Genomic DNA, 14,773 nt, shown 5'->3' on the forward strand with positions numbered 1-14,773 from the left:
AAGTAGACGAGAATAGCCGATTGCAGCTGGGGGAGGTCTCAAAAAGCTTGCCTGAAGTCGGACGGCTTGGAGTCGGCATGACTCGGTTTGCATTTATAAAGAATGCACAAATGTGTTTAATCGTTAATGTCAGATATGTACTAAGTAGATACATTTGTTCCTGCTCAAGATTAGATTCAACTTTATTGTTATTGCACAGATTACAGGTACTGAGACAACGAAATGCAGTTTAGCTTCTAACCAGGAGTGCAAAAAGCAGTAAAGTGAAAAGTAATGAACACAATCTACAGAATAAAATATAGAATGATGAATAAACAGTGAGGGGTATGAATACACTAGATATACATAGTAGCCTATGAGCAGTATGAACAGTATTAACAGTGTGTATGAATATGCTAAGATATATAAAATATGAAAACGGTATAGTGCAAGTATAGTATAAAATATATAGATATTAATTTCATGATGATAAACATTGAGGAACAATGATGACAAATTTCATTGATTGAAATTGTTTCACTGATCCACGTCCCCTGAGCCAAACGATAACTTCTGGCAGCTATCCTACTTGCTAAGGCTAGGCAGATGGACTGGGGTACGTTGTAATGTGATTTTACATGTTATAAGGAGAGTAGCGAGTGACGCAATTTATAGTTTTAATTTGTACGTCACCAGGTGTAGGACTCAAAGGACTCGGGTTAATGGAGAGGGGAGACTCGTCACGACCAGCTCATTACTAGGATCCGGGTTAATGATCCGGATGAATCAGGACTCACCCATCTCTACCGGTCAGGTAGAGACTGGTCTCCAGTCAGCACCGCTGCAGACTCGCTGTTTGAGGGCTTGATAGCCCACTCCCCCTCCATACCGCTCCACACTCGTTGGTTTGGAACAGCACTTAATGTGGCGGACCCTCCGCGCGAACGCGCAAACGGAGGGGTAGGGTGTAGGGGGCGGTTTGGGATTGGGCCTTATACATCCATGGAAGGAGCCCATGCGACCCATGGATGTACTGTGGCACTCGCAGGTCTACGTCAGTCTCGCTCATTGCAGTCACGTGACCTGGAGAGCCCACCATTCGCTCGTTCACCGTCACATGACCGGAAGCTCAGAATAAAGCGGTTGAGTAACTCCTTTTGAAATGAAAACAAACCACTTTAGCGGCCTTTTGACTGTTCTTATTGCAATATAATTGACACATAATGCCGCAGATATTTTAAAAATAAACTAGAATCGCTATTTCTACACTGGTGAATAAACAGTGATAAGGCGGAAAGCTAAAACTAAAGAGAAAATGCATCAAACCTGTGTGAGGATACAGGGTTAGCATAAACAGTTAGCTAACGTTAGCTGGTAACAGGACATGCAGGGATGGACTTCTAATGTGAGACAAAGTGCTCCATCATGGATGACTCGGACCAGGACTTTGTGGACCTTTGCTCTAAGCTTCTAAAACGAGTCCGCAAGAAACCAGGTGAGTCCAAACAGCCAAAGAGAGCAGAGCACCAGCCCTCCTGTCAGGCAAGCGATGGAGACAAGAGGAGAAGAAATACCAGGAGAGATGTTGCTGACTCTGGGTCTGTTAGTACTGCTGCTGCGGACGGAGAACAGCCTGTGGTGGGTGGAGGAACTGGGCATGATGCAGGAGGGGCTGAGGTGTTAGCTGTACCTTCAGCAGCAGCAAGACAGAGAGCAGAGATAGGTTTGACTGCCAAAGATAAAGTCCTCCACAGGATGCAACAGTTCAAGAGAGCCAGTCCACAGAAGATTGTGTACGAGGACAAGAGCCAGCCCTCCCATCAGGAGACTGAGCCTCCCCCACCTCTGGCACCGAGACAAGGTGAGATGCTATGTGCTCCTGGCACAGATTGTTGATATGAAGCATTGTTGTAGAGGGAATGCAGATATTGTTTCCTCTCGCTGTCTGTTTTCTATTGTATTTGGTTTGTATATGCCTGGTTTTAATGGACTGAAATGTCCTAGTCAGGGCATGAATCATTATTTTGGGACAGTTAATATGTCCCAACATGAAACATATGTCAGAAGGAGACTTCTATTAGGTCTGTGAGGTTTTACTGGAATAAACAAAATAATTGAATACCAGCGCCATTTGTGTGCTTAAAGCAAATATTCAAATGCTTAACATGGGAGGCTGTGGCTCAGTGGGTTAGTGCGCTGATCTTCGAATCAGAGGATAGCAAGTTCGAGTCCCACTGCAGTCAGCATGTCGTTGTGTCCCTGGGCAAGACACTTCACCCCAAATTGCTCCTGTCGGGATTGCCCACAGTACTGAATGTATGTAAGTCGCTTTGGATAAAAGCGTCTAACAAGTGAAATGTAATGTAATTAACATATTCATCAGGATGCCTAAACTGAGAAATTGCAGAGATTGGGATGTCAGATCAGTGTTAAGTATTGTGTTTTTGTTAAGTTCTATTGAAGCTTTATTGCTAAGAGCAGACGCACAGATCACATTATCAGTACATTATACAGTCAGAATATTATACTAATATATAATCTAGTTTTAGTATCACACAATTGTAATTTAAGCACACCTTTTATTTGTATCTGTAGTATTAGTGTAGTAGTATTGAAGCTCTATTGCTAAGAGCAGACACACTTGTAACTAAATCATGAAATCAGAACATAATTCACAGTAACAATATCATTTTCACACATCATCTAGTTCTAGTATCACACAATTGTAATTTAAGCACACCTTTTAATTGTATCTGTATGTGCCCCCTCCCCTCTGTACTCAGGACCTCCAGAGTCCTCCAGCTCCCCCCTCCCTCCGGACCCCCAGGATGGTGACGAGGCTCTGGCCCTGCGGCTGCAGCAGGAGCTGGACAGGGAGGCAGCAGGGGTCCAGAGTGTGGACCTGGAGGAGGGGGGGCTCTTCTTCTGTCAGATCTGCCACAGAGATCTGTCACACATGACCCCAGAGGGACGAACGCAGCATCTCAACAGGTGTGCACATTCACATTGTACCTGTGAAGATTTTAATCAGTGGGCGCACAATTCACCTGGCTGAAACTGAGACTGATTCCTCTCTGCAGGTGTTTGGATCAGAGTGAAGAGAGCGCCCCTGCTCCCCCTCCCCCGCCTCCTGGGCTCCCCGACTGTCCCATCTGTGGAAAGAAGTTCAAGTCCCAGAAGAGTCGCTCGGCCCACCTGAAGCGCTGCTCCTCAGATATGGGGGTCGCTCCGGCGGTGCTGCTGCAGGCGCTGCACAGACAGACTGAGGAGACCCCGAATGTCCCCGCCACCAACACACTGTGAGACCACCTCGCTGTGTCGTAGTAACTTAAAATCAGCTGCTCTCTAGAGAAAATGATGAGTTTGGCAAATATGCAAAGAAACACAATATCGATATAAAGTATTTTAAGATATTTGTTTAAAGGTCTCCTATTATACTCTTTTTCATCAATATATTCGAAATACCAAACAATACATCGTGCATTGTAGCATCCCATAATCCCCTCTGTTTCAGCCCTGTTTCAAAAGTGCTGATTCTCTGTCTGTTACTTTAGAGAGATATTTGGTTAAAAATAACACAATGGTGCTCTAGGAGGAGATTCAGGTGATAAGGTGGGGGGGGGTTACCTTGGTTGGTGATTGGCTAATGGTTACACAAGCCAAAACATCGTTATGACATCATAAAGTGGCCAAAATCTGATCAGCTCATTTTCAGACAGGTTTTTATATAAATGGATCGGGACAAAAAGAGAGAGAATCTTTTTTCCTGAAACTTTCAGAATCTCTTTACACAGAGGGGACACATGTATAAAAGACATGAAAAAGTGGATTTTGCATGACAGGTGACCTTTAATGCTTACAAGCATGATGACTCCTTCTGAGTGTGTCCTGCTGAGTGTGTGACAGACTCTCTGAAAGGGAAATATTAAAGATCATTGACATGGCAACGCAACGACATTCGGGCGCAGGTGGTCGCCCTTTCACAATAAGAAACACTCGCACCCTACAAATGTTCTTCTCAGACATAAGGATTTAAAACACTTGAAAGGATATCACTTAGATAAAGTTAAATGACACTAGGATTACACTTTATTAAGCTTTAATACCATAATTGCCACAACAGCTGCTTCAGTCTAGCTACAACAAACCTTCTAAAGCCAGTTCAAAAACACAACTTCTGTCATTGTTTGGTTTTGTTTTGTAAAGTTTTCTTGTGTAGTAAAATAACTCCATCTGCGTTTGTGACAATGAGTTATCCTTAATCCTTGAACCAAGAATACACTATGACACACCTCTGTGCTCTCCGTTGGTTCCAACAATTAAAGCACTTCCTCCAAAAGCATTTTCGAGACATTCAAAATGTGGCTTTTGAAGATGATACACACATCTCTGATAGATTTTTCCAATTGCCTTCAATCGACAGTAGTACAAACAAAGCCTAATCAAACCTCTCTTTAACCTTCAGAACAGAGACTGGTGGCAATAAAAGAAAAGGCCCCTCCATCCCGAGCCTCCGACCGAGGAAGAAGTCCAGGAAGAAGACGGCTCCTCTGGATGAAGACACCCTGGTGGCCCTGGCTCTGTCCTCCTCTCTGCTGGAGCAGGAGCAGCGGAGTGAGAGGGAGACGGAGAGGCTTCTACAAACAGCTGCCCCCAACACCTCCATGACTGCAGCGCTGAAGTGGAGGCCAGACAAGGGTACAGTGACATCACAATATCGTCTGTTAGTCAACACAAAACAGCCTTTAGATGAAGCACAGACATACAGCAGGGAATGTTACATCTCAGTGTAGTACAATTTATGTGTGTAGCTTATTATATGCAACCAATTTTCCATTTTGTTATAGAAAGACCAAAGATTTGTGTTTTGGGAGAATTAAATGACTTTTTGCTGATGAGCCAGAACAAACTGGCATCAGACGCTCAATGTGTTCATGGTCAAATCCATCAAAACAAAGGATTCAGTTGTATTAAATATACACAGAGCAAATGGATGCTGCTTTTATACCATGGACACATAACTGGTGATTCTGATTGGATGTGGGGTTTGTATATATTACATATCATTTATATTAGATACTTTTTGTGTATATTTTTTTAATGTGTGCATTGCTGTTGGCTTCAGCTGTGTGAGGGCTTCTGCTACATGTGACAATGCAGCACAGGGAAATCTTGTCCAAGACAGAGAAAAGCAGTGCAATAAAAAAAATCACCTAAATCAATAGTGACAAAAGTTTGATTCAATAAGGAACCAAAGTCATGTGTGCTCTGAACGTCTTGATAATCCTTTTACTGTAACAAGTGTTATATTTAATTTAAGAAACTCTGATATGCCTAGAGGCAGTTTTCGTGTTTCCTTTTTCATCTTGGAACAATTGAAGAATAGTCTGTGTGGTATGTGTCTGCAAGGCACAAACTGTTGAAATGATTCACAATGGTTTTATTATTACCTAAATTCATATAACAAATCTCATATTTTAGTATTTAAAGATTAGACTTTAAAAACTCGAGCTCTGTGCAGATTTATCATCCAACCCCCCCCTTTCTTTTTGCTCTTGTTGCAGGTAAGGGCCGTGGAAAGAGGAGAAAGGGAGGAGTCCCCCGCCCCCCCCCGCTCCTCCTGGTGCAGGATGCCCAGGCGGCTCTGACCAGGCTGCAGGAACGCGTCTCTGCTCTGCTCCTACGCAGCCGCCCCCCCTCGCCCCCCACCCCCACCCGCCCCCCCAGCAGCCTGCCTGGCTGGAGCGGGGCGGCCCCTCTCTGGCAGAGGAGCTCCCTGCTGGACGGAGCCTCCACCTGTGAGGCTGACTTCTACACCCCCGAGCTCAGAGAGTTCATCACCCCCTGGGACCCGGCGAAGGTGAGACGGCAAAGACATGTTTATTCTGTTTTATTTTTGACTGAATGAGGAATGTGAAGGAGACTACATGTTGAGGTCATGTTCTTTTGAAAAAAAACGTTCAGTACCAGCTGCTAATTAATCCGATCACAGCTGATTTAAATAAAAACTTTTCTCCTCCATTTTATTTTAGAAGGATGCAGCCTCCTCCAGCACCATAACCAGGCCTATCACTCCTGTTCTGCCTGTGAGTGAAGGAGCTCCTGTCACAGGGACTGGGGTCTCCATTCTTCCAGCCTGCACCCCCCAGACGGCCCCCTCCACCCCGGGGGCGGGGCAGCTTCCAGCAGGCAGCCAGGCTGTCCTGATGGAGCTGATGGAGCTGGCCGAAGACGGCGTGACCCTCACTCAGTATGGTCGCACCGCCCCAGGCCCGGACAAAGGTAAACACACTGATGTTGGGGAAATACAAACCTATCTAACGGTGACTCACACTTGCTCTCTGGTTAAACCTGACATTTTAACAAAAAGTTGGAGAGTCTTATAAAATATTTGCTTTAGAATTATTTAACCATGCGCATTAAGTGCTTGCCCAAAAGCTTGTGTTTGCTTGCAAACTAAAGCCTCACATGAGCACAGTTAGTAAGGGGTTCCAACCGAAAGTCTGTTTCTTACAAGCTAAACATTTATTTTTTATATAAAGTACATAAAGTGTTCATTATTGTGTGTCCATATTTAGAATTATATCTGAACAAATACGTTCTCTTTACTTTCTGTCTCCAAAAGCATTTTCTTAGCCATACCTGTCCCAAGAAGATTACATTCCTCAGTATTTTTTAAAAGCAGAAAAACACAAAACCTTTATAAAATCTCGATGAAAATGTATTTTATGTTATAGTTAAGAAATCTGCATTGTTTTGGAGAAATGAAATACAAAATGATTAGATATTTCTTCTAAAGTAATGTTTTTGATAAATACCTGTTTTATGAATTGAAGTTTGTCTGTGATAACATTTGGGAGACACTCCCCCACATACTGTATTAAGTAGTGATTTAAAGGGTCCTGATGTGTCCTTCTTCCCCCAGATAAGAGCGGCAGTCAGATCACGACCCTCCGTCTGAGCGGCTTCGTCCTGGAGGAGCCTGAGGAGCCGGCTGACCTCGGTGTGAGCGGCTTCCTGCCAGAAACTGCACACACACATCCAGACGCTCACAGCCGAGCGAGGAGGAGAACAGATCCTCCAGGGGCCGATCAGGAGCGCCAAACAGTAAGACTGCTCGTAATCACACTTCATCTGATATTTGACATGGATCCTGAGCTCACAATCTTGTCAGATGCATATGTGAACTACAGGAAATTATTTTCTTTAGTAAAGGTAAGAATCTTTCCAATTTAGTGTTTCATAAGCAACTACTAGATATGTTTTAGAGTCCCCTTTTATCTTACTTCTTCTTTATCTTATTTCACTTTAAGAAATGCGAAATACTTTTCTCATATTGCAGATTAAAAAAAAACGTTTTACCGATTTATTTCTTTACGAAACATACGTAAACGTACACTGAATGTACAACAAAAGAAAAGAAAAAACAACGGTGGGCATTATACTCCAAGACAGACGAGTCAGAAGTGTTGGTAACATCTGCAGAGGAATTCAAATATATTGTTTTGGGGAAATCTACACCAACACTCAGATAAAACTAATGGAGTGGAATAAGAATGCAGACACGCTGCATTCGGCATCCAACAGAACGTTGTTTAATAACTGTAAAGTTGGGAGAGTTAATTTAAGATTTCTAAGCCCCTGAAATGTAACTCTGTCTTTCTTAGAAGCGTTTCTCTTCATTAGTGTCCTGTAAGTCCGTTGTGTGACAAAGATATTTTCTACAGATGAAGCATGCAGTATTGTATGCCTACTGGGCCTTCACATATTATTGTCTAACGCACTGACTTCTCTGTGTCCTCTGGTGAAGGCAGCACAGAGCAGACTGACCTCAGATCTGAGCAGCATGGTGAACAACCCTCAGCTCAGCGACCTGCAGCTGCAGGTGGACAGCGGAGACGTCTTCTTCGCTCATTCCTTCATGGTGTACGCTCGATGCCCCCTGCTGGCTGAAATGGTAACTTCCATCACTGCGTGTTGCACAACACAGCGCTGATAATACCAGAACCAGGACTGCATGATCTTTTAATTATAGGCTTTTAAATTAAACATGTTGTATAACTTGAGTCATTTCACCTCCTCATTCTGCCAAGCAGAGGTTCAATACTGAATATGTTCCCCTATTGGTCTAACACTTTGTTTTTAAAGAGGTGGGTTTTTGTGTGAGTATTTTGTAATGAAAATAATCAGTGTTTTTAATTTTTACAAGAGCTGTGTCCAAACAGATGCATAACAATGTGTGATAGACAGGAACATGTCATTTTGTTTCACGTTTGCAGAAGACTGGAGAGCAAACCGTTTTTTTCAGCAGTTAAATAGCGAGAGATGGATTTGAGCGTCGTATTTTGTTGATGTGCTGTACATTTTGGAAATCATGATTTATGTTTTAAATTCGTTTTGGGCTTTACAACGCACAGTTATTTCGACATTTTCCAATTGCACAAGTTAGAAAACGCAGTTCATGAAATGTAATTTGACAAATTCAATAGTAGTAGTAATATTAGTGTGGTTGCCTAATCTTTATATTCAGATTGCAAAAACATAGACTGCAAATCATTCAAGCTTCAAACTTTTTGCAGCCGTATCAGTTTAGTGAGCACATGTTTCATAAGGTCTACAATGAAACCTCTCCTCTCCTCCTCCCTCTGCTCCTCTCTCAGGTACATGAAAGTGGTTTTGGGGTGCAGGAGGAGGGGTCTCCTGCAGCTCAGAGGGTTCTGGTGAACGACGTCCCGGGACAGGCCGTGTTAGCTCTGCTGCAGTACCTCTACACCGCCCGCTGCTCCATCCCACCGGCCCTTCAGCCTCATGTCCTGGAGCTAGCATCCAGGTTAGTTTTCAGTATACAAGCCAGGACATTAAACACATCTTTGACTCACAATTCAAAACCATTTTGGTCTGGTTAGTTGCTGTCTGACTTGAATGCACATAATCACAGTCAAACATGTCAGTTCAAATATCAAGTTGAAGTTCATATACTCTCACAACATTTCTAGAAAACCATTGTTACCAAGATAAGATAAGATAAGATAGGACTTTATTTATCCCGAAGGAAATTGTTGTGCCAGAGTTACAAAGATAGAATAAACACAGCAGCATAATAATACAACGGTACACTAACAGTGCAGTAAAAAGAGCAATTCAATAACTACAAATTCTTAACATAAGTGAAGTGATGCGTTTCCTTGACAAAAAAAACTTAATTTCTCACTTAAGTAAGACTTTATAATCTCAGAATATTCCAGACTTTTTCTTGTAAATATACGACTGTAATCTTTGAAACTTGTGTTTTACCTCAGAATATTACCCCTCGCCCTTAATTACTATTTAGTTATGAGATGTTTTTATCATCTATTTAAAGTCTGATAAATCTGCATATATTCTAAATTGGTTGTCTGTGAGAAATATATTAAATAAAGTGTTGTGACGACCCTTCCTCTCCTTTTGTGTTTGCTCAGGTTTGACCTGCAGGAGCTCCAGCAGCTATGTGAGCCGGAGGGCTTCCTGAACCAGGAGGAGGACGCCAGCGATCAGATGCAGCAGACCCTCGGCGAGCTGCTGCGCTCCATGTGGGACGAAGAGGAGGACGAGGGCGGGGACACAGACGGAGGAAGGGAGGAAGAGCGAGAACTGGAAGACGATCATCAAGCCGAGGACCTCGCATCGGCTGACAGAGAAGAGGAGAAGGTGAACGAGGAAGAGCTGGAGGAGATCTATGAGTTTGCAGCAACGCAGAGAAAAAGGGAGGAGGAAGACAGCATAGAGGAGGAAGAGGAGGAAGAGGAGGAAGAGGAGGAAGAGGAGGAGGAGAAGGTAGAAGAGGAAGAAGGTGGAGATGACGTTTTCGCTGAACTGACAGAACCTGAAAAAAGCTCAGCGGGCTTCAACGAAAAAGAGCATTTGCAACCGGACCCCAGCCTGGAGCGCAGCTACAGCCGCCTCTTCTCCGACTCCTGGGGGGTCTACGAGGAAGACCCTCCCTCCGTACCCTCCACATCCGGCCTCGCTAGAAAACACACCCCTCAAGCCCCACAAGCCCCACAAGCCCCTCATATACCCTCTCTTCACCCGTCCGGAAGAACTTTGCTCCAGTCTTCAGCGAGTGGAGTGGAGGACCTCTCTCCCAGCCCCCCACCCAGCACCTCCACCCTGCCCATCCCGGGTCTGTCTCCTGGGCTCGGGGGGGGCGGAGAAGAGGGGCAAACTTTGAGGCGAGAAAGCCAAGGTCGGCGTAGTATTCCCGTTCCCCACTCCCTAGTTTCACCTCAGGAAAATGAGCCTGAGTTAATAGTTTTGTCCGACTCGAGCGAGGACATGGAGGTCGTTCTTATTTCCCGCAGTCCTTCCCCACCGTCCCCTTACCCCGTCCAGACTCACACCTACACCCAGATTAAACCCAATGACCCCACCCTGGAGAATAAACGGAGTGGCAGTTTAGAGTTGAGTCTGGATGGAGAGCCGGGTCAGAGTCCTTCAGATCTGTTTGGCTGTTCTCCAGAAGTTTCCTGGCTGATCCCCTCCACGCCTCTCCAGACAAAGAGGGTCTCCACCAGCAGCTCCACGCAGACTCAAAGCAGCATGTGCAGGACGCAGCTGTTCCCTAAAGCAGACCCTTCCTCCCTCTCATCCTTCTCTCCCCCTGCTTTACCTTCTAACGACAGACCGCACACCTCCAACAGTCCAACCAGAGCTTCATCTCGCGTTAGCCCGACGGAGGCTAACGCGTTAAAACTGGACTTCAGTTCTAGAAGAAGCCGCTCTTCTGATGCGAGTAAAGACAGAGGAGTGTTTGCAGTTCCCCTGTCCCAACCTAAGCTCTCCATCTCCTCAAAGCAGGGTACCCCCCCCCACCTCCAGACCTCCAGCCGGCCTTACAGCAGCACTCCCCTGCACACGGAGCTCCACAAAGCCCCCGCCCTCCTGACCACCTCTCCGCTCAGCTGGACGAGTCAGGGAAAGGACAGGGCGCCATGTGAGAGCCAGGAGAAGATGGAGCTTGGGAGCTTTCATCTCTCGCCGCTGTCGGACCCTTCAGATCCACCCTCATCTTCCTCTCTCGGAGGCCGTCAGAGACACAGCGAGTCCTCGAGTAACAGCCGGCGCTCTGTTGACAGTCACAGCAAAACAGGGTCTGAGCTGGAGAGGAGGGGGATGAGACTGGAGGAAGGACAAGGAGAGACGGAGTGCGGAAATAGAGGCAATGAAGCAGAAACTGGAGAGGCAGAAGTCGCTGAGTCTAGCTTCAGGCAGAGCATCATGGACGAGCCCCCCATGGCGTTCAACGACTCGTGGGGTCTGGGCGCCTGCGGGGACGAGGACCCCGGCTGCTTCAGTCTGAGGCTGGAGGACAGCGGGGCGTCCAGCCAGGGAAAAGACCCTCCGTCCTCCACCGAGCGGCAGCCTCCCCCCCCCCAGCCTCAGGCCCGCCCCCTCTTCATCCAAATCCACTGCTCATAAAGACGTCTCCTTCACGCCTTCACCCCCTGATCCCCCCACCCACAACACACCAGAGATCGTGAACAGCCTCCTGGACTCTAAAATATGGGACAGCTGGGAGGAGGAAGAGGAGGAGGCGGCGGCTCTTCCTCTCTGTCAGAGGCTGAACCCCCCCGCCCAGCTCAAAACACCAGGTGAGTGATTTCTCTCTCCCAACAGGACTGCTGATGTTTTGTGATTTACTCGAGGCACAATCGGGTGTTTTGTAAAACTGTATCCTACAAAGATGAGTTATTTTTCTGAGCACATGACAAGCAGAAACATGTATCTATTGCCACTTTAACTGGCTACATCTCTGATAACCATTAGTTTCTCCATAGTTTTGTCAATGTTCTCTTCCTAAAGTCACCATCTTTAAATGTGTGGTTTTGTCTGATCGACAATCCAACATGACTGGATGATAAATGTTTACAAAATTAGCTCATTTAATTTTCTCTCTACACTAAAAACTGAAACATTGACTTTAATTAAATGTATTATTTCAACAAATGACACATAATTGTATTAGGTTAATTGAAATAATATCAAGTTTAAATAAAAAAAATATTAGAATCAACTTGATAGTATTGCTTTCAACCAACCCAATACATTTAAGAGGAATTTGTTGACATCATTAATTTAATGAAAGTCAATGTTTCAGTTTTCAGAGTACTGTTAATCAGGTTATCAGGAGAGCTCCAATGAAATGCGTAGGTTAGCTGTTAAATGAACACACCAAACATGATCGGTGTTTAGCTACTACTAGTGGAGTGTTTTATTTTATTCCCATGAATGATTGACCAAACGACAACAATATTTGTTGAGCATTATAAAAGTTTTGATGACAAAAACCTTTGTGATTTGCATTTACAGTCAGACAATTCCTTCACACACAATCAACCTAAATAGTGCCAGTATTAATACCTGCTGCAGTAGGAAAGGGATGCGTACAGTTTAATCAAACAAAACAACCAATATCCCCTGAACATTATGTATGTATCTCAGTGTGGGAGAGGGCATGTGTTTGTTTTTATTCAGGGGAATTCAGGTCTGGATTTAACTAAAGCAGTATCTAACTTTGAACATTTGATTTGGCTGCATTCAGTTGTCTTTAATGTATGCAATTCTGATGCCAACTTGACACTGCAATGTCCAACAATCTCTTCCTGTTTGTGTCTCATCAGTACCATCGCGTAATAAAAGGCGCCGCACCCTGGTACCCATCACCCCCCTGCCCCACTACTCAGACATGGACACCCCGGAGCTGAAGACCAAACTCAACAGGTGAGGTTTACTGTCAGCCCTGACGCTAAAGAAGGGGTGAATTAGGGGTCAGATGTGTTTTTCTCTAATAAAGGCTATTAAGTGAGGTGCCTATCCTCTTACCTCCCACGGTGTGACTGCCAGATTAGTCTGTCTGGCTGTCTCCGGCCATCTGTCTGATTCTTACTTTCTCCTCTGCGCAGGTTTGGTGTTCGGCCTCTACCAAAGCGCCAGATGATCCTCAAACTGAAGGAGATCCACCAGTACACGCACCAGCTGGTCAGCTCGGAGGAGGAGGAGGAGGAGGCGGCCCCCTCGGCTCAGACGAAGCCCCCTCCCGCCTCTTCAGCCTCCTGCAGCCAACGAGTGCAGTTCAAAGAGCCCCAAGCGCCCGCTGCTGTCTCCCCTGTGAAAGCCGGCAGAGAGGAGGCGGAGCTTCTGTCGGCCTCCCAGGGCTCCAACACCTCCTCCACCGCCGCCAGTGAGGAGTCTGAGAGGTACGAGGTCTCTTCCAGTGTGTGGATCATCTCAGGTGGTTCATATGTTCAGAGGGCTCAAGCAATACTTTGTAAACTCATACTCAATATGACACCATCCCTAGACGTCCCAGCACACAACTGCACACTAAGAATACAAAATATGGACTTCTTTCAAATGCATCGATAGGTGTAAATATTTATAATAAATAATAGCTGCTTTATTAGCATATTTATTAGTCAACTTAGTTTTAAGAGAAAATTATAAACACTTCCTAGTATCACCTTCCTAAATTTGAGTTTTTTTGCTAAAATATAGTATGTAATTGAATGTTCAAGTTCTTTGGGTTTCGGACTGTGGATCAAACAAGCACCCCTTACGCCATCAAGTATGCCCCTTTTTTAAATAATTGTACGTAGGCTATTCATTTACACTTTTATTGTCTTAGTTGAAAGAACAACACAAGATAAATGTATTAGAAAGATTCTAGACGTTACGTATTGGTTAGATTAGGACATAATCTATAAAATGGTGGATTCTAAAAGTTAATTATTATTTATTGAGCTGCCAAAAAATACAAATTTCAGCATAATTTAATGTTTTTTTCTCAGACCCCCATCAAACTGACACTTTGAAAATCACTGGTGTATGTCACTCATTGATTTGAATGATTTATTTAGAAAAATAATGGTTTTAAAACTAGTATTCATTCATGTTTATAAAATATTGTCTATTTGGGAACAAGTTTGTATTTGTCTCTTCTGAGCAAGTGTTTCTAGTGGACACAGCTTTGGAAATAAGGGTGATAAGCTGTTGTATTGTCACCTTAATATGATACTAGCCGATTTGAAAAACATTAATACAGTACTTCCATCTCCCCTCTCTCTCTCTCTCCGCAGGTCCAACCCTGAGCTGTGCCTCTCCTCAGGCTCTGACAGTGACGGCGGCCTCTCTGCCTCCCAGTCAGTGAACCGTCTTCAGGATCGCCTCCAGGCGGTGCGCTCCTTCATCCTCTCAGACTCCACCCTCTACAGTCAGATTCTCCAGTACCAGCCTCTGGTCTTGTCGCAGCTGAAGGAGCGTCTGAAAGCAGCAGGGATCCGCCTCGCTGCCGCCAAGCTGGTGGACTACCTGGACTCTCAGTGCATCACCTTCACCACGGCCAAGCCGGGACCCCGCGCAGCCAGCCGCTGGCGGGGCAAGAAAACTGGCACCAGGGCAAAGGCAGCAGGCAGGAAGAAAGCTGTTGCAGCCAACATTTGAAAATGTATGACTGCAAAGACACTTTGAGAGGTGGCTGGTGTTATTTAAGGGCTTTGAACATTTGTCTGAAAATAACTGGCAGAAGAGGCCATGTTTGTTATGTGAAAGGTGCCTTTTCTTAAGAATGGCCTTTTGCTTTGACCATGTTTTTCCAAACCATTTAAAGATGCCAATGTTCCTTTACGGCAGTAATTATTATTTACGTATTTTTTTGTTATAAAAGAAAATGTTAATGTTGCTGTGGGCTATTTTACAATAGAGTTTAACACACTCCACTTGTGTATGCGATAGTAATAAAAAATGACCGCAATAGTCA

General features: G+C 44.8%; 1 protein-coding gene across 1 annotated transcript; it reads left to right on the forward strand.

Moving 5' to 3' along the window:
- Positions 1-1,122: 1,122 nt before the first annotated feature.
- Positions 1,123-14,576, forward strand: slx4 (SLX4 structure-specific endonuclease subunit homolog (S. cerevisiae)). Its single transcript, XM_034120792.1, has 13 exons — positions 1,123-1,840; positions 2,763-2,970; positions 3,060-3,278; positions 4,445-4,677; positions 5,544-5,839; positions 6,012-6,261; positions 6,905-7,086; positions 7,790-7,936; positions 8,640-8,809; positions 9,438-11,428; positions 12,639-12,738; positions 12,921-13,214; positions 14,094-14,576. Exons 1-13 carry the CDS (start codon positions 1,405-1,407, stop codon positions 14,455-14,457), a joined length of 4,890 nt encoding a protein of 1,629 aa, XP_033976683.1. The 5' UTR covers positions 1,123-1,404; the 3' UTR covers positions 14,458-14,576.
- The last annotated feature ends 197 nt before the right edge of the window (positions 14,577-14,773 follow it).

This window comes from Trematomus bernacchii, unplaced genomic scaffold (genome assembly GCF_902827165.1).
Source record: "Trematomus bernacchii unplaced genomic scaffold, fTreBer1.1, whole genome shotgun sequence".
Lineage (NCBI taxonomy): Eukaryota > Metazoa > Chordata > Actinopteri > Perciformes > Nototheniidae > Trematomus > Trematomus bernacchii.

Coding starts and splice junctions, on each gene's coding strand:
- slx4 (XM_034120792.1), top strand. CDS start 1,405: ATGGATGACTCGGACCAGGACTTTGTGGACCTTTGCTCTAAGCTTCTA. Junction 7,087..7,789: donor CCGATCAGGAGCGCCAAACA/GTAAGACTGCTC, acceptor CCTCTGGTGAAG/GCAGCACAGAGCAGACTGAC. Junction 7,937..8,639: donor GCCCCCTGCTGGCTGAAATG/GTAACTTCCATC, acceptor CTCCTCTCTCAG/GTACATGAAAGTGGTTTTGG.